We start from the raw sequence: 17951 nt of genomic DNA, 5'->3' as shown, positions 1-17951 counted from the left end.
TTTGTTAGTAAGATTCATCTCTTAGGTATACTTATGAGTTATGCATATGTACATAAATTTAAATATGAAAAATTTATGTTTTAAAAAAGTCTTTGAGTAATTGACGGCAAAATGAGAATAAAATAAAATAATTTATCCTTCATTCTTCAATCTAGTCATAATAATTTAAAAGAAAAAGGAAGAGAGCACTAACTAAGAAATCACATACTTTAGGTCAATTAAAAATTTGGTCAAATATTCTCTATGGTTGGCAACAATGTCGATTAGGTTTACAATGGAAAATAGGAGGACCCTTGGATTAAAGCAAGTACAACAATGCCATCTAGCCATCAAAATATTATGATTTCTTCTCTATTACATGATGGGTGCTGGAATTTGAATAATTCTCCATTTGACTTGCCACCAGCTATTATACAAACAATATTAAACACATATGTTCCTAAATATTATCCTAAGAATGACCTTATATACTGGGGTCTAACACCAAAAGGTAACTTCACTACTAATTCTATGTACACTGCTTTGTCTACTAACTTCTACCAAACTACTAATACTCATATAAAATACTCTTGGATATGGAAACTCCCTATACAAACCAAAATCAAAGGATTTATTTGGCGTCTATATCATAATAGACTCCCTACTAAAGATTACCTTAAAAATATTAATCTAATTCAAGATGCAACTTGCCAATATTGTCATCAAGAAAATGAAACAGTGAAACACTTATTTCTGGAATGTAACAGTGCTCGAGCATACTAGCAAGAAATGGGCATCAGCCAGTATATTGATCAAATCATTAATACCACACATCCAAATAACTAGTTGCATGAATTCATTCATTGTCAGGGCATTAAGTTTCCTTATCACATTACTTCGCGCTCATTTGTACCACTAAGCCTATGGAACATACGATTAGCACGTAATAAAAACATTTACAATCATAGTACTGACAGAACTTCCATTGGCCATACAACTCAGCATGCTGTTGAGTTCATTTATTTAACAGCTAAAGGTCATAAATGTGTTAGAACACGGCAGCCTAATTTTAGGTGGATTCCTCAAAAAGTTAAGTTTTATAAACTTAATACAGATGGGTCATGCTCGGATACAAATGCTGGCATCAGTGGACTAATTAGACATTCAAAGCAGAATGGGTGCTGGGATTTGCTGCTTCAATCCCAAGAAATACAGCTATGTCAGCGGAATTACATGCACTGCTACTTGGTCTTACACTTGCACATGAACATAATTTGAAACCACTGGAGGTGGAAGTGGATGCGAAAGAGATTGTTAGAATGATCCAATCTAATAATATGTTGTTTGATAATATATTAATTGACTGCAAGTACCTCCTGAACAAATTAGATAAACCAGTAGTGCAAATCTACTAGCTAAGGAAGCAAGCAACTTTGGAGATAACTATGTCCAGTGTATTTTTGATACAATCCCAGGTTTTGTAAGACAAGTTTTTGAAGAAGACAAGTATGTAATGTTACTAACAACTACAGCGCCAGAACATGTTTTGCCTGATCCCAACATTGCTCCAACAAAGACTGATGCTTCAACCAAGGGATGCAAGTTAGCCGTAGATGATAATAGTAATACTAGGGGTTTGTGTAATGACACATTATCTAGCAGTTGTGTATTATCTAATAGTGTGTATTCTAGTAGGATGCAGTCTATGCATCAATTTTATGTACGTTCAATTTAATTGTAATATATGATTATCTTTTGAACCAAAAAAAAAGAGAGCACTAATTACAAACATACTATACTAGTCTAAATGTTTAATTTACAAGTTTTGTGAACATAAGATATGCAACAATATTCCTATAACAAAAATGAAGGTCTAAATGATACTTTTGCATCCAGGTGAAAAAAATGGACAAGTTTAAGGGTCTACTTATGTATTTGGCCTTTGCAAAGTAAAATATTGTATTAGTAGAATTTTCCCGTGCATTGGTGGGCCAAAATATGAATACAAGACGTATAGGGACTAGGGGTGAAATTATCCAAAGATGGCGAGACTACTCCTCAATAAAACCTAGTGACTAGTCTACGTCCCGCTCACTTGCTTTCATAACCTTCCCCAGCTCCCGCTCTTCCTTTGATTTTGGAACCTCTTCATTCAATGTAAGTAAAATTCTAACAACTTTATCTCACATTTTTGCTTAATTCCTGCTCAATTTGATAGTTCGATTTCAATTCGATGTTGATATCTTACTTTTTCGTTGATTTTTCCCTTCATTAGTTTTTCCATTTTTTATCTGAGTGTATAAGCCCGAGTATGTGTTTATACGTGCGTGTTTGAGAACTAGGTTTTGTTTTAGCTTTTCCGCAAGTGATGCTTCGAAGCTGCCGGTTCGTCACTACGATTTTAACATAATTGAAGTAACGGATGTACTGAATTATGGAGGGTTATAGATGTGGGAACTCTAAGCTCTTAGGGTTCTGTTACCTTTTACTTACTGCTTTCTGTTTAACTTGGTATTACAATATAATTTGAAAACACAAACAATATACTCCCTCCTATTTTGTTTGATAATCTAGAAATCCCTGAGGGCCAATGGCACATATTTGTAACTCTGTGGATAATGGGCTAGAGGCTTTACTCAGAAGCAGGATTTGAACAGAAAAAAAAACTTTTTTTCTCTCCATCTCAATTTTTTTCTACTATGTTTTTTGTATTAATCTCTTATATAATTTGATTATTCAAAAACCATTTTATCTAGTTTTTCTCTCTCCATCTCAACTTTTAGGGAGTTAAACAATTTTTCCCTACTACTATATTATTTCGAAAAATCTCTTATATAGTTTGAGTATTATGTTAAACTGTGATTTATAGTACCTTTTATGTAGTTTTTACATTTGAGAGTTCGTTTAGAAAAAATAAGAAATCAAGTCCGAGATCACACCTACAATTAGATGCTTCACCCTCAGTATTTTGATCCTATCATTCTATTTGGAATTGGAGGAGTATAATTATCCATTTAGAGTTTTGAGGCTGGTCATTGGTTCCTTGGCCAATACTTTGGGCAAGGGGGAGGGGATTGTGGGAAAACCCCCCTATTCCAAGGTATTTATTCTTAAAAAAGGATTCCTAGAGCAGCCTGGCATGTTAGAGAGTTTCCTGAGCATGCATAACAATCATGCATGCAGCGGACAATGATTAGCAGGTTCCCCTTAATATACTTTTTCGGAGTATGGTATCAGCATGAAATTGAAATTATTGGTTATTCTCTGAGCTTCCTCAGCAAACTAACTAGGACTTGCTCTTTTATTGGCCCCAACTTTTCCATTTTTTAAAGGCTTCTATTTTCTACAATTCTGCAATTATTATCTTTTGGAATCACAAAGATAAACTATTATCTCTTGTTAGCTTTTGGACATATCTATTTCCCTCTTTTGGTTATGTTCTAATAGCTGATTTTGGTTTTCTCTTGTAGCAAATGGCTGATGAAAGTTGTCAGGAATATGACCTTGGTAATGTGTACGACGCAGACAATGTGCATGGGGCAGAGGATGCACATAACATGGATAATATTCAAGAAACGGACAATGCGCATGAGAGCAGCTTGCCTTTAGAAGAGGTACAAGTTGAGTCCCTTCAGGGACATGAGATAAAATTGGAACCAGAAGAGGTACAAATTGCGTCCCTTGGGGGAGATCCGATAAAATTAGAGGCAGAAGAGGTACAAGATGCGTCCCTTCAGGGACATCCAATAAAATTGGAATCAGAAGAGGTAAAAGTTGCTGAAAACGGTTCAGGAGGTGGTGAGGAAAAAAGATGGCCTGGTTGGCCTGGAGAAAATGTCTTCAGAATGTTAGTTCCTTCCAAGAAGGTTGGTGGCATCATTGGCCGCAAAGGAGAGTATATAAAAAAAACTTGCGAAGAAACAAAAGCTCGCATTAAGATCCTTGATGGTCTTCCTGGGTCTACAGAAAGAGCTGTGAGTTGATGATATATCTTGTTATTTTGAAACTTATAGGATTACATAACTATGTTGAGTGCCATTGTATAAATATCATGTTATGCACTTGTGATAATGGGACTATATTGCTTTGAATATTTCAACTGATGGAGATGGATCAACACCCAAAGGTGTGGTCTACTGGTTAATGAAGTTGGGGTAGACCATGGGATACCAGGGTTCAAATCCTTGCAGATCAAAAGCGCTAGGTCATTTCTTATCTATCTAAGCATTGTTGGATAGTGTTATTCATTATTTGTGTTGGTGGGAGATAACATGTACTCGATGGATTAGTCGATGTGTAGGCAAGCTCGCCCGAGTACACCACTATTATTTAAAAATGCTGATGCTGACGGATCAGAAACTAAAGTTCTCAATGTATTGCGTGCTATTCTTGTTAAATCTCTTTGGCTACTTCCATGTATTCCAACTATTCAGGCATTGACAAGTATTTAATTACGTCCTCCTGCCAGTTCTATCCTTCAATTCTTGCAGGAGTATTATGATTTTTTATTGTTTGGAGTTGCTAAAAACCTCCACTTGTCCTTGGGTTGCAGTGCCTTCTAGTGTTCATAAAGATGTTAAAAGTTGAAGCTGCTCTCTCTTATGGGGAGTAGTTCTATACATGGAGTTTCATGGTTCTAGCAAGCTGCTCTAAGTATGCTATAATTAGCTCATTCCATGACCTAAACCTTCTGTAATTCTTTAGGTTTTAGATGTTATTGGGGCCTACTTAAATGTCTAGTAAATAAAAAAATGGTATAAGAGTGTTCAATCTTACATGATATCTTCATCAAAGGTTAAAAATAATTGTAATAAAAATTGAAAGGGAACTGTTAGAAATAAGTTGATAAATGATAAAACTAATGAATCCTGTAAGAAGTATAACTAACTTGCTGAATGTGGGTAAAAATCAATCCATCAAATAACCACAAAAATCTGAGGGAGTTTCTTTATCATCATAACCAACATGAGTGTATGCAGGTTCTTGCCCGTATAAGGCAACATTTCTATCAAAGTGGCTTATACTAGAAGAACCAAAGATCCAGGCTGCAGCCATCAGCATTGAGCATTACAAGTGCTGGAAGTCCTTCTGACTATCTGTCAGAATTACCTTATCCGGACATCAGTACCCAGAAGATTGCATTATGTCTGGTAACTTCAAAACTTGATCGGTTGGTATCTTACCAGAAGGTTTTAAGCTCCATAAAGGAGGAAGTATTATATAGAAAACAATTTGAAGTACATAATTTCCACAATAAAACATCCGATACTATAAACTAGTGTCTACATACTGGACAATTAACAATAAACTATGGGGAAAAAAGAATTATCAACTAAGATTCTAATGTTTTAATTAATGAAACTTGCCTGAAATCTGCTAGCAGCTTTATATTCTAACCGACTATCTCCACTGAGATCCAACAATTCCTCTGTTTTCTAAGGGAGGTACTGCAAAATGGTTTTTAATAAGATATGACATTTAATCTTTATAGAGAAGTCTTACACATACTAAAAAGGCTTAAAGAGGTATGCTAATGCGTTTGCATATTTATAGGCACTCTTCAGTTGTATAAATGTGGACACTTGTTCATACAGACATAAGAATCAAGCGAATAAAGATTGACCTTGATTGATAGATAGGTAAAACTTTTTGTAATTAATGGTATTCCCACACTTAGATCATGAATTCTCTTGCTACATTAAAGTTTTAGTTGGATAATAGCTAAGCTGATGGGCCATCAAATGTCTAAAAAAGAAGTTGATATTCCTATTAGGAGTTAGGCTGTGGTAGTAAAAAAACAAAAGTATTGCTGTATTCATAAGTGGATCCTTACATTATGCCCTATGTAATAGCGGACGTTTAATGGGCACGTATCATGAATAGGGTACAGACAATGTCACTGCATCCTTTGCCAAGGGATGATAAATTATCTCGTAACAGCTGTTCCACTTTCAATCAATTCTCATGCTTGCTTGTATCTGCAAGCTTTTGCTAATTCACTTGTCTGTCTTGGTATTTTGTCTTTCACACGTCCAATCTACTTATGTGCATATCTTTTGACAGAGTAAATGCACCGATTCTGCATTCTGTTTAATTTACTACAATTCTAATCCAAGCCGAAACATTCTAGGCACTAGCTTATGTTTGACATGTTCTGAGTGGTTGGAAGTTATATGTTCATATGTCACTCTCTTTTGTGCTGGCCATGAATTATTCATTCTTTTCAATTGCAGGTGATGATATCTGCAAAGGAAGAGCCTAGCCTCTCTATTCCACCTGCTATGGATGGCCTTTTGAAGGTCCATAAGCGGATTATAGATGTGGATCATGACTCCACCAATACTCCTTCTGGTTCTGGGAAACCGGTTTCTACTAGACTACTTGTGGCTGCTACACAGGCTGCTATCTTGATTGGAAAGCAGGGTGCAACCGTTAAGTCTATTCAAGACGAATCTCATTGCACTATTCGAATTCTTGGAGGAGGTGATTGTTTCTTTAATCTCAAAATCTTTTCTTTTATTGTTTCCTTGAGAAGTTATAGATCTTCTGTTGCTTGCAGTCCTAAACAACCCTGTAATGCTGTAAAATCTGTATAGCATTGGCATTGCAGGATAATTTGCCACCAAACAAGTTCTTGATATAGCATAAGCATGGGGTGTTCATCTTAGTCTAATTCTTGTAATGATGTGGTGGGCAAAGCCCAAAAAGGCTGGCTAGGTCATGGATATGTTACGTTATGAAGCTGAAAGGGCAGTGCAATATGGGTAAATAGGGTCAAGAATGAGAAAGGGATTGGTTATGGACTCTTAGCACTCTAGAAGTGAAATGTCCAAGTTTAGACATATTCATGTTTTTCCCTAGATTATGCATGTGCTGCTTTACTAATAGATTGCTGTGTACCTCATCAAAGGTTTGCAGATAAACACTGTATGCTTAGTAAACATTTTGATATGGGAATAAGGCATATGGAGTCAACAGTTTTTCTCCAACCATTTTTGATATTACAAAATGCTGAAATGACCGTCTATTCATGAGTGCATTTCTCTGTTAAAACTCCTTTACGATATACCCTTCTTCAAAACTGCTCGACATATGAAATTATGTTTGTGTAACTCGCTATAGTAGTCATCATTGAGAACTAACTGTAGCTGTCCAAATGTCCTATATTTGAATTTTGCTAAAGAATCTTGTTTAGGTTAGGCTTCCAACCATCTATATTTGTTAAATACAAATAGTGCTTTTGGATTCAATTTATAGCTTGGCCCCTAGGAGGACTTCATAGAAATTCTTGCGCCCACTACCTTTGTTATATGATACTTTGAAGTTTGAATCTATTTTAAAATGTAGAGCTGGTGGGTACAGTGGATCAAAGGGCTTTAGTTAGTATTTGCTAATGTTTGGCCTTTTAATCTACTATCGTTGAGTGACTTTATCCGATGCTAAAATATACTTTGTTGGAGATCATAATGGAAGGCATATTGATTTATCAGTTCTTTAAATGTGGATGAGCTCTGATACGGAAGATTATGATTCTGGATTGGGATGTCCAGCACAGAAGATATAAAGTTTGACAATATCTCTGATGCAAAGTATAGGTGTTTTGATATGCGGTGGCAGGGTATATACTTGAACAGTTTTACATCTTTATTAATTTGCTAAGTTGAAGTTTACGGGGGGCTACATGTACTCAAATTTGATGATCTGGGGCTACATGTACTCAAATTTGATGATCTATAGGGCTTTTACTGACTTTCCTGGCAGTTCTCTTTTTCAATTGCCGGTATGGTCATACTTATAAAAAAATGCCGCTATGGTCATTCAGCATATAAATCCATCACTAATTCAAAAGAGTTAATACCCTAAACCCCCCTAAACTATCACGTTTTTGTTAGTTTCCTGCTTAAACTATTTGGTGTCCCAAAACCCCCCATAAACTATATTTTCCTTCATATTGAAACGCGCTCGTTATATTTCTGGCAAACCGTGTGTAATAACTTGTTAATTTGCGCGTGATGACTGAAAGATCTATCAAAAGGTCCCCATCTGACAGCATGTAATGGCTAATTAAGCATTTATTCCTCATTTATTCACTTTCTTCCTCTTTTTTTCACCATTTTCCTCCATTTTTTTCTCCTTTCTTCTTCATTTCTCCATCCGGTGCCATCTAAAATTCTCCCTCTCGTTATTTCTGGATCTATTTTTTATCTTTCGCATTTTATTCTTCTTTCATTTATTACCCAGATTTATTTGAAAAAAGAAACACTCATTCAACAACTCACAAAAAAAGATCTAATTTTTTTTTGGTAAAATTGACTTGAAGTTGCCCAACAAATTCATGCAATAATTTTGCAACAAAGAAGTTAGGTTTTAAAGAATTAGTACATGTGCATAGCTATCTTCTTCAAATCAACTCGAAGTTTTACCAATAATCTTCACTCCGTCAGAACTCAAATAAACCCTACATTTTTCAGCAAACCCTAGTATTTAATCCCCAATCTTGAACAAAAACAAAATAAGACTGAACAATGTAGGGTTTATTTGAGTTCTGACGGAGTGAAGATTATTGGTAAAACTTCGAGTTGATTTGAAGAAGATAGCTATGCACATGTACTAATTCTTTAAAACCTAACTTCTTTGTTGCAAAATTATTGCATGAATTTGTTGGGCAACTTCAAGTCAATTTTTATCCCTCTAATAATACTTTATTATTATTTAAAATAACTAATTAAGTCAATTTTTAGATTAAGCTAATTAGCCCCACACGTGGATTGCCACATGGCAAATGTTTTTGATAATTTGGAGCGTGTAACACACACAAAATCAGAAATATAACGAGGATGTTTTAATATGAAGGAGAATATACTTTAGGGAGTTTTTGGGGACACATGATAGTTTAAGCATGAAACTGACAAAAACATGATAGTTTAGGGGGGTTTTAGGGTATTAACTCAATTCAAAATAATCCACCCATTTGTATCTTGAAAACCAGTCATCATATTGTAACTCTCTGTAGTAGGACACCCCCTCCATCCCAGATCACCCAAATAAGAACGGAAACTTTTAGATATCGAAATTCTTCTCCATGTTTGCCCCTTCCAAAAAAGGAAAAGACAGTGTGTGTATCTCCCTCTAGATATATTGTATTATCTCTCAAGTAAAGCAAGCACTCTGGAAGGAAGTGTAACTAATTAATTCGGGGTCCTCACTTGGTTTAGTTTCCTTTTCAAGTTATGATTTTTTTTGAAACATTTAACAATCTATGAAAGACCCACTTTGGACTTTCCAAAAGCTCACAAGCTGAATATTTTGCTGCTTTGTGACTTGAAAATGGTAACGTGAGTCGTGTGCTTTTTTGAAATTCTTATTGTCTTTATTTTGATCTCTGCAATCCATTTTGTCCTCTTGGAATTTTAATTTGGTGTTTGATTACATCTTTTGTTCAGAGCATCTCCCCATTTTTGCCCTGCCTGATGATAGTATCGTTGAGATACAAGGGGAGCCAGCAGGCGTGCATAAAGCAGTTGAAATGATTGCAACTCATCTGAGGAAATTTTTAGTTGATCGCAGTGTAATTGGAGTATTTGAGAAACTTGTAAGTATACCATTGGTTTTAAAGAATTTAGGATCTTATGCGACATTTCATTAGAGAATCATTTCATATTTTTTCTGCTCAGATGCAAATGCCAAATGCTCGTGCACACCAGAATATGCCCCCGCCTGGGCCTACTGAACCTTGGGGTCCACCTCCATCCAGTTTTCCCATGAGTGCTGGGGGACCTGGATTTGGAGCCAACCCCCAGTATATGCCGCCTCCACGGCAATTTGACAATTATTTTCCACGAGTGGACAGGCCTCTAGATATGCAACCTCATCCCGGCCCCCCTGTTTACGGCAGAGATGCTTCAGTGGGATCTCATGCAAATGTGCAACCACAACAATCCATAGTTTCAAAGGTGCACTTTCTCCTCCTTTAATCTGTTGAATAGAAAAATCTAATTGACAAATCGTATGAACTCAGTACAATAGGGAAGGAGGATTCTGGCGCTGATATTGAATTGCACAAAATATGCTACAGAAGATTAGCATGTACATGTGCTCAGATATGTTGCATGTGATTAGAATCTGGCACCCGTTAGTAATATCTTTTGTTGATTATAAAGATTTGTGTTTCTTTTGGTTCATTTTGGACATTCTTCCAATAACGAATTTCTACTTCTTCTCCTTGTTTTCTAAACCTTTTCTCCATAAAGGTCACACAAAACATCCAAATTCCTTTATCATATGCTGATGCCGTTATTGGGGCTTCTGGTTCCAATATTAGTTATATTCGTCGGACAAGTGGTGCAACTATTGCAGTGCAGGAAACAAGGGGTGTTCCTGGTGAGATGACTGTTGAGATAAATGGTTCTGCATCACAAGTCCAAACAGCACAGCAATTAATTCAGGTATTATTTTCTGATCATTTTTATTATTGAGCTTCAATTGACATTTAGAATTAGTCAATGTTATTGTGATTCTATGTGCATGTGTGGTAGTGATTAACGAATTGGTTACTGCATTTCTGCTTGCTCTTTCATTTAGTCTAGTAGTACGGCGATTTCTGGCTTTATGCTACAGATGTAGATATGCTCTCGATGTGTTCATTTGAAGAAAATTGTTGATTTAACACGGATACACTGATATGTATTCCTCTGTAAGATAGAAAGTTCCTTCTTGGCATGGCTAAGCTGGCATGTTTGATGTGGTTGATTAGTGCAAATACCATCGAGTGCAGTTTGCTCCTTGATATATAACTTAGATGTATCTACACTGGAATTTTGCGTCTCTATGCGTTTGCTTTTTTTTCTTTTTCTTTTTTTGCTTTTGGGTTAATAACCAAGAAATCCCGGATGCTAAGTGGCACAATATTGGAAACTCAGTGGATAATGCGCTCGGCCCTTTACCATTCTCCACTTTATCAGGCCTTTGTGTCTACGACATGATAACCTGTGACACGCGCTTAACCCACACATCACACGTCATGCTCTTACCACTAGACCCAAAGCCCTTGCAAAAAAGAGGTTTGCTTATGCCACATGAATTCTGTTTTCCTTCATGGAGGCATGTGATAAGTCATAAGTGGACTGATATAGTTGGTGTACCCTTCCCTATTTCCACTTCTCTAGTATTAAACAATTTCATGCTTCCGTTCTCAAAAAAAAAAATAAAAAAAAATGAAACAGGATATAACAAACAACAACTTTCCTCATATTTTTTTATGAACATTATTTAGTTAAATATTCCTGCCTAAAATGTTCGGCCAATTCATAACACACTGTTCAATGTGGACTCCGAGCGCAGTTAAATAATTCAACGTATTTATTTTGATATTATTGTCCACCGATTAATGAGATTCAGCTGTAATTAGTGGGAATGTGGCTTTCACTATAATATTCTGTTTGTGGTCTAAGGAGAGTGGGATCTTGTTTGCAATGCACTATCAAGTTATGAAAACAATTAAGGAGACAAGGCTAAATTATCATTGAAATGCTGTGGTTATACTGTGATGTCTGACGACCCTTACTGTCTATGGTGCAGAATTCCATCGCCGACGCTACCAACTCAATGCAGAATGCTGCTGCTGGACCACCTTCCCAAGGTTATAATCCTTATCCTTCTCAGGTTCCTGTGTACCCTTCACAGTCTAGTGCCACTGGTCATGCTGGCCAGGCTCCAGCTGCAGATTATGGTTCTGTTTATGGAGGCAGCTACGGTTATTAAAGGATATATCCAGCTCAAACAAGTCACGCCTGGTACCACAAGAAGTACGAGTCTTCAGCTACTGGGAAATTATGGCTTTAGTTAGCTGTATCATGATTTCTAGTCTAGTTGTTGAGAAGTGAATTGCTGGTTTGCCTTCTAGTAATCTGTTTGTCCTGTTTAACTTCTGGTCTTCTGCACGCTCAATATTGCTATAACACTTGTTAATTTGGCGGCATACTGTTTGACCAATTAAACTAGGAAATTAAATTCAAAAACTAATTGCTAGGTGCTTCTCTGGCAATTACTTTGTGGTTTGCAAGTTAGATTATACAGGCTCCTAATGAGAGAATCGGTAAATGCTGAAAGTATATCTTGATTCTAAAATGCTGTTTGGTTTTGCTTGTGTGCTCGCTCTATGCTCGGTTTTGACAAGAAAGGTGGTAAATGATCACTTGTTTCTTGAATGACGCAAAAGCTTAACGTCTTTAAGATTTAAAGAGTCAAAATTACCAAGGATGCTTATCCGAATATATATATACCAAAATAAACATGAATGCCTAGTCATATGATTCCTTACCATTTACCAATCCTTTATATAAACATGAACATCATGGATGTGCCAAAAACTACCTAAGCATTATGGTCTGCTTCTCAAATGCCCAAAGTTATGTTTTCTTTTTCTTCTTCCATAAGCCTAGGTATGAAGTGCATCCTTTACTAAACCTGCATTGTTCACTGCATCTTCAACCAGTTGAAAACAACCCACCACTGAAGAGAAGCCACCTGAAGTGCAACAAATTAATTTAACATTGTTATATGGGAAACAAATTAAAGTTATAATTTATATGGGAAAAATATTTTAAATTATTTCTTCTTGAAAAATAACAATGTCTAATATCCCAATTTAGTTAACAAGTATATATTGTTATTATCCAAATGTGAATTATTCATCACATCTTGATAAATCAACTTTTAAGTCATCATAATATGATGCACTCTAATCGTTTGACTAAAAAGAAGGAATGAAATTCCCCACACTAAAACCAACACAGAATTGAACCATCCATTCCAACTAACAAATACGAGCACATCCAATATGGGAAAATAAAAGCTGAAAAATCCAAATTATGGAAAAATCTCTAATCTTCTCTTTTTCTCCCCAGAATGATGACAATGGCTAATAACATCGCGATTAACAGTTATATTCATCACCTGTAAACATCATCTTTTCATGTTGTATAGATGGGTTCAACTCTCAAAAGGGATACATCGTCATTCCTGGCGACTTTCAGTTAGTGTTAATTGTCTGAGTGACAATTCTGCTATTTGGCCAGAAAATAGTCCATAAGATCACCAGCGAGCAAGACATGATTACCACTTTTCTCAACAATGAACTCCCTTGAACCCTTCTTAGCCTTAAATGTGCTTTCCCTCTTGCTCTATATCTGGAGCCAACTGGAATTTCCTCTGATTTTGTTAGAAGGGGGCAGATTCTAATGATTACTGTTACGCTCAACTTGGCCGGTAGCTTGATCAACGCATTTAAAGAGATAAATCTGGCCTGAAATTTTGCTCCTTATCTACCTCTTCAAGCCGTATGACAACTTTTTCAGCCACCTCGCCATATACTTGAGTGATTACAGAATCAGGCTTTGACATAACAATGGGAACGCCTTCATCCGAACCACTTCTGATCTCTACCTCAAGTGGTATCTACAAGGGAAAAGCGCACACATTGAAACAACATATATATAAAAAAATTGAAGTAGGGAAAAAGGTGTCAGCTATTTAGTTGTATCTCAATAAAATGAATAAAGATTGTGTCAACAGGAAAGAAATAGCCACAAAAGAGGGAACATAGAAGAAGCAGAGGAGATTAATAGGACTATTATTAAGGACCGGTTCATTGATTTTTTTCCAGACGTGCCTACAACATGTTTTTTTAGGCATAATTCAAACAGAGACGTGGAAAAGAATTTGGGGTTTTTTTCTTTTTGGGTGGGTTGGGGTGGGTGGGTGGGTGGGGGGGGGGGGGCGGGGGTGGCAGCACAACACCTAATAATAATGGCCATGAGTGTGTGTATTCAAAGAGAAATGGTGACATACCTCACCAAGAAATTTCAGACCCATCTCCTCAGCTGTTTTACGAGCTCCTCCTTGACCAAAGATATACGATGCTTCATTGCATTTTGGGCACTTAAAGTAGCTCATATTCTCCAAAATTCCCAATATCTGTGGTAAGTAAAACTGTTCAATTATAACTATATCATAGAAGAACTAAGCTATAGTATGCTTCTGCATATCTCAGTGTCCAGTATTCTGATACCTTTGTATTGCTATGTCAGGTTGGTAACAACAATTAAGGAAATGGAATTTCTGAATCCAGCTTCAACTACTAATGCTAGTCTAACAGATTATCAACATCGTAAATGATCGTGCTCGGTTTTCTATTAGATTCCTTTCTGTTATCCACTTTTTCCCCATTGTGTGGAAGGGGTGTTAGGTTCATAGTATCAGTCTTGACATACGACAAAATTCACTTAAGTGTTCTCTTTGACCACGGCGAAGGTGGAGCTCCAAACAGATGAAAATTGTAAATCTCTGCAGTCTTAACAAATTCCAGTCTACATATGTCTGTATGCATGCGCAGAAAGGGGATTGAACATTCATCTGATCTAGAGGGAGTCATTCATCAACTAGATAAAGGTAACATTTTTTTAAATCTCTATGAATAGATTCGTCATCACCAAGATGAAGAGGAGTGCAAAGCACTAATAGTATATATGCCAGTAGATCCTAAATATCAAACACAAAGGTAGTGATTTTACAAATTAAGAAAATAATTTCCAAGTTGAAATGTTCGTTGTTTTTTGCATTATTGGGTTGATGGCTATTCAATCACTAACTCACTATTTATGACGGATATATCTAATAAGGCACACACTGTATTAAATTTCATGAGGTGGTTCATATTTATACTGCACAACTTGACCAAAGAGAGTCACAAATCATGCTTCACAGTCCCATCTTTTAATCCTACATTTCTACTCTCTCCTTTGTTTTTTGTATGGGAAAGTATAGAATGTTAAACTCAGACCTCTAAAAAAGGTAGTATTTCTAGTAAGACATAGGCTCATAAACAACAAGCTCAGTAAAGATCATACCGGAACATTAACTTTGGAGAACATTTTTACCCCTCTGCGAGCATCCAGTAAAGCAACATCTTGAGGAGTCGAAACAATCAACCCTCCTGCCAGCATAGTCAAGTGCTTAGAATAATATAGTGCAGAAAAATAGTATTACATAAATTCTCAGCATGAATTAATCCTGGAGAGGCAATGTCTGAGAACAGAAGTAATTCGAGAACACAGTGCTGTTATCCTATAATGACTTGAGATTTTAAGCAAATATTGTCCGGAGAGAACGGGTGTCTAAGAATAGACAACTGAATATTTTAAATTATAGGTTCATGCTTCTAGTAATATTCTCAAATTGGACGATTATTGATGCTAACTTTCAAACAGAACACGAAACAATATAGAAAGGATGATATATGCAGCTGGAATTTAAACAAGAAAATAGAAGAGAAGTAAATCGTAAATTTACCTTCGTCGTATAAATTGTTAAACTCAATCTTATTAGAACCCATATGATAATGCATTATACGAGCCTAAATTTCACTCAATCATCGAAAGCCCAACCCGAGATGCAAATCCTCAATTGCCAGACTCAACATTTGGAATCTAAGTGGTTGTGAAATAGCAGCGGCGTTCTGATTAGACCATCAGTCATTTAACATAATGAATGATATTTACTTGTGTGCCTGAAAATATGGATATCTTCGTTTTTCTTTTCATGAGTACGCAGTAAGTTTATGTTTTGGGCTTTTTGACATGAAATTAAACATGATGCAATGGCTTCATTCATGGCATATTTCCATAGTCCAAATTCTTTTAAAAGTAAGTACTTCCAAACAATCTTGAGATACCTGATAATTGTAGCCTCTGGGAAATAGATATCTGTGTATCACCCGTACCAGGAGGCATATCTATCACAAGAATATCTAGGATACCCCAATCAACTCCCCTTGTCAACTGTTCAAGGGCTTTCATTACCTGCAAGTTTACATTTGGGTCTAAATGGATTTAGATGATTGAATTCTACCTCCTCAGAATGTCTCATCAAGCATTAAAATCTTAGTTCTCTTTAACCGTAAATGTGCTACATCCTTATATTAGTCATTATTTTGTAGGCAGAAGCATACCATAGGCCCTCTCCACACAATTGCTTCCCTTTCGTCTACAAGAGATCCAATCGATATACACTTAACTCCATAGCTTTCAATTGGAATCATCTTCCTATCTGCCCAAATAACATGATAAGCAAGCAAGAGTCGAAAAAAGTACAAAAAATATAGCCATAATAACACCACTATCTTAGAGGATAGTGCATGTTGATACTAAAATAAGCTGAAGAACTGCTCAGTGGTTAAAAATATTAAGGTACTTAAAGCATCACCATTGCTCAGTTCCGGCTTTCCCTGGAGTCTCATCATCAAAGGAATTGAAGGCCCATATATATCCGCGTCCAGCAACCCAACTTTAAGTTGAAACTTTTTGGCAAGTGAAACAGCCAAATTAACTGCGAACCAAACATTGTCATTGGTGAGCAAACAAATTGCTGGGAAGCAAATTAAAATCATCACCCAAAGATAAATATACTAATCCAAATTCACGGTACATTGTATATCTGGAACTTTATATAATGCACAAAATCACTATACACCTAGTAAATTGAGTATCAATAACCATAGGAAGAAAAGAGTGATTCTACTCTTCCACCACCAAATATCTCAAGCATCTAGTTCGAATGCAATATGATACGCAAAAATCTAGTTTTTTATTTTCAATTAGCTTAATTTGTTAGAGGTGCGTGCAAGCTGCCCGAACACTACCAACAACAACAACAAAAAACCCAGTATAATCTAACAAGTGGGGTCTGGGGAGGGTAGTATGTACGCAAACCTTACCCCTACCTAGACAATAGAGAGGTTATTTCCGATGCCTGGACACCAATGTTACCGAAAAAAATAAAGTTTAGGTCATTACTTCTTTTTCCTCTTTCTTTATCTTCCAAATTTCAGTTCAATATTTCAAAGTTTAAGCTTCCTGAGCTGAATTGGTCATGTTCTCTAGTTCAATTAGCAACTCCTGAACTTTTGGCATCACAATACTAAGTATACTACCAGCCAAAAAAAGAAAAGGAAGGCATAATTCAACTAATTTATCAATCAATCAACTACAACTTAATCCCAATTAAACTATTCTACATTTTAGAAAACCAAACAGAGAAAAGAGTAGTAGTAGTACCAGAGGTAGTTGACTTGCCAACTCCACCTTTACCAGAAGCAATTGCTATTATATCTTTAATCCCTTCAATCTTTAGGCTTTTTGGGGTATTGGGATTTCTTGCATTTTGCATAGAAAATTCCCTCACCCCGCCGATCTGCAAAACATAAAAAAATTAGACCAAACTATCAATTTCTGGGTTTTAAAAAAAAAAATGAGAACTTTGAAAAAGTTGCTATTACAGATCACTTACACTGAAATGTTTCAAGAAACGCTTCATTATAACACTTGTGTCGGGTATTGAAGAAAAGAAACCCTAGGAAAGAACTTCAAATTGGGATTTAAAACCTTTTGTTTAGTTATTAAAAGGTTTGTTTTAGTGACGAAATGAGTAATAGATTAGAGCTCAAATTCTAGATGAGAGAAAAAATATTCTCTTGATATGCATATAGACGCAAAACCGGTGTTATAGAAAATATATATAATGTTATAAATATATTATATTATGGATGTTTATTAAGTTTAGCTTCCCGAAGAAGCTTATTCATACGGAACTCTAGCGTAAATATGTTTATCTATTTAGTACTCTATTGGAAATAAGCTTATTGAAGAAGCTTATCACTTTGGTACCCGGTTATGGATAAACATTACCCCGGTAGAAGATTATCCATACCGGGTACAATGAGCTTATCTTTTCAGTACTCCGTTATGGATAATCATTACCCCTAGTAGAAGATTATTTATACTGGGTACAATGAGCTTATCCATTCAGTACTCCATTAAAGATAAACATTGCTCTCAGTAGAAGATTATCCATATATGTTATAATAGCAACTTACACAGCAGCTTGCAGTAACAACTTACACAACAACTTGCAGTAAC

General features: G+C 36.0%; 2 protein-coding genes across 2 annotated transcripts; one reads left to right on the top strand and one right to left on the bottom strand.

The window, feature by feature from the left end:
- The first annotated feature begins 1999 nt into the window (after positions 1-1999).
- LOC107784948 (flowering locus K homology domain) lies at positions 2000-12022 on the top strand. Its single transcript, XM_016606150.2, has 7 exons — positions 2000-2136; positions 3450-3953; positions 6213-6462; positions 9423-9571; positions 9654-9932; positions 10230-10424; positions 11557-12022. The coding sequence occupies exons 2-7, from the start codon at positions 3453-3455 to the stop codon at positions 11737-11739; spliced, it is 1557 nt and encodes a 518-aa protein (XP_016461636.1). The 5' UTR covers positions 2000-2136; positions 3450-3452; the 3' UTR covers positions 11740-12022.
- A 572-nt stretch (positions 12023-12594) lies between these two features.
- Positions 12595-17517, bottom strand: LOC107784949 (iron-sulfur protein required for NADH dehydrogenase, mitochondrial). Its single transcript, XM_016606151.2, has 8 exons — positions 17323-17517; positions 17091-17226; positions 16240-16362; positions 15986-16083; positions 15710-15836; positions 14886-14971; positions 13828-13953; positions 12595-13434 (listed from the first exon to the last, which is right to left on the bottom strand). Exons 1-8 carry the CDS (start codon positions 17347-17349, stop codon positions 13264-13266), a joined length of 894 nt encoding a protein of 297 aa, XP_016461637.1. The 5' UTR covers positions 17350-17517; the 3' UTR covers positions 12595-13263.
- Positions 17518-17951: the final 434 nt, after the last annotated feature.

The sequence above is a fragment of the Nicotiana tabacum genome, chromosome 8 (assembly GCF_000715075.1).
Source record: "Nicotiana tabacum cultivar K326 chromosome 8, ASM71507v2, whole genome shotgun sequence".
Classification (NCBI taxonomy): Eukaryota; Viridiplantae; Streptophyta; class Magnoliopsida; order Solanales; family Solanaceae; genus Nicotiana; species Nicotiana tabacum.
The sequence above is the reverse complement of the archived record's forward strand: the minus strand, read 5'-3'. Positions and strand labels throughout refer to the sequence as shown.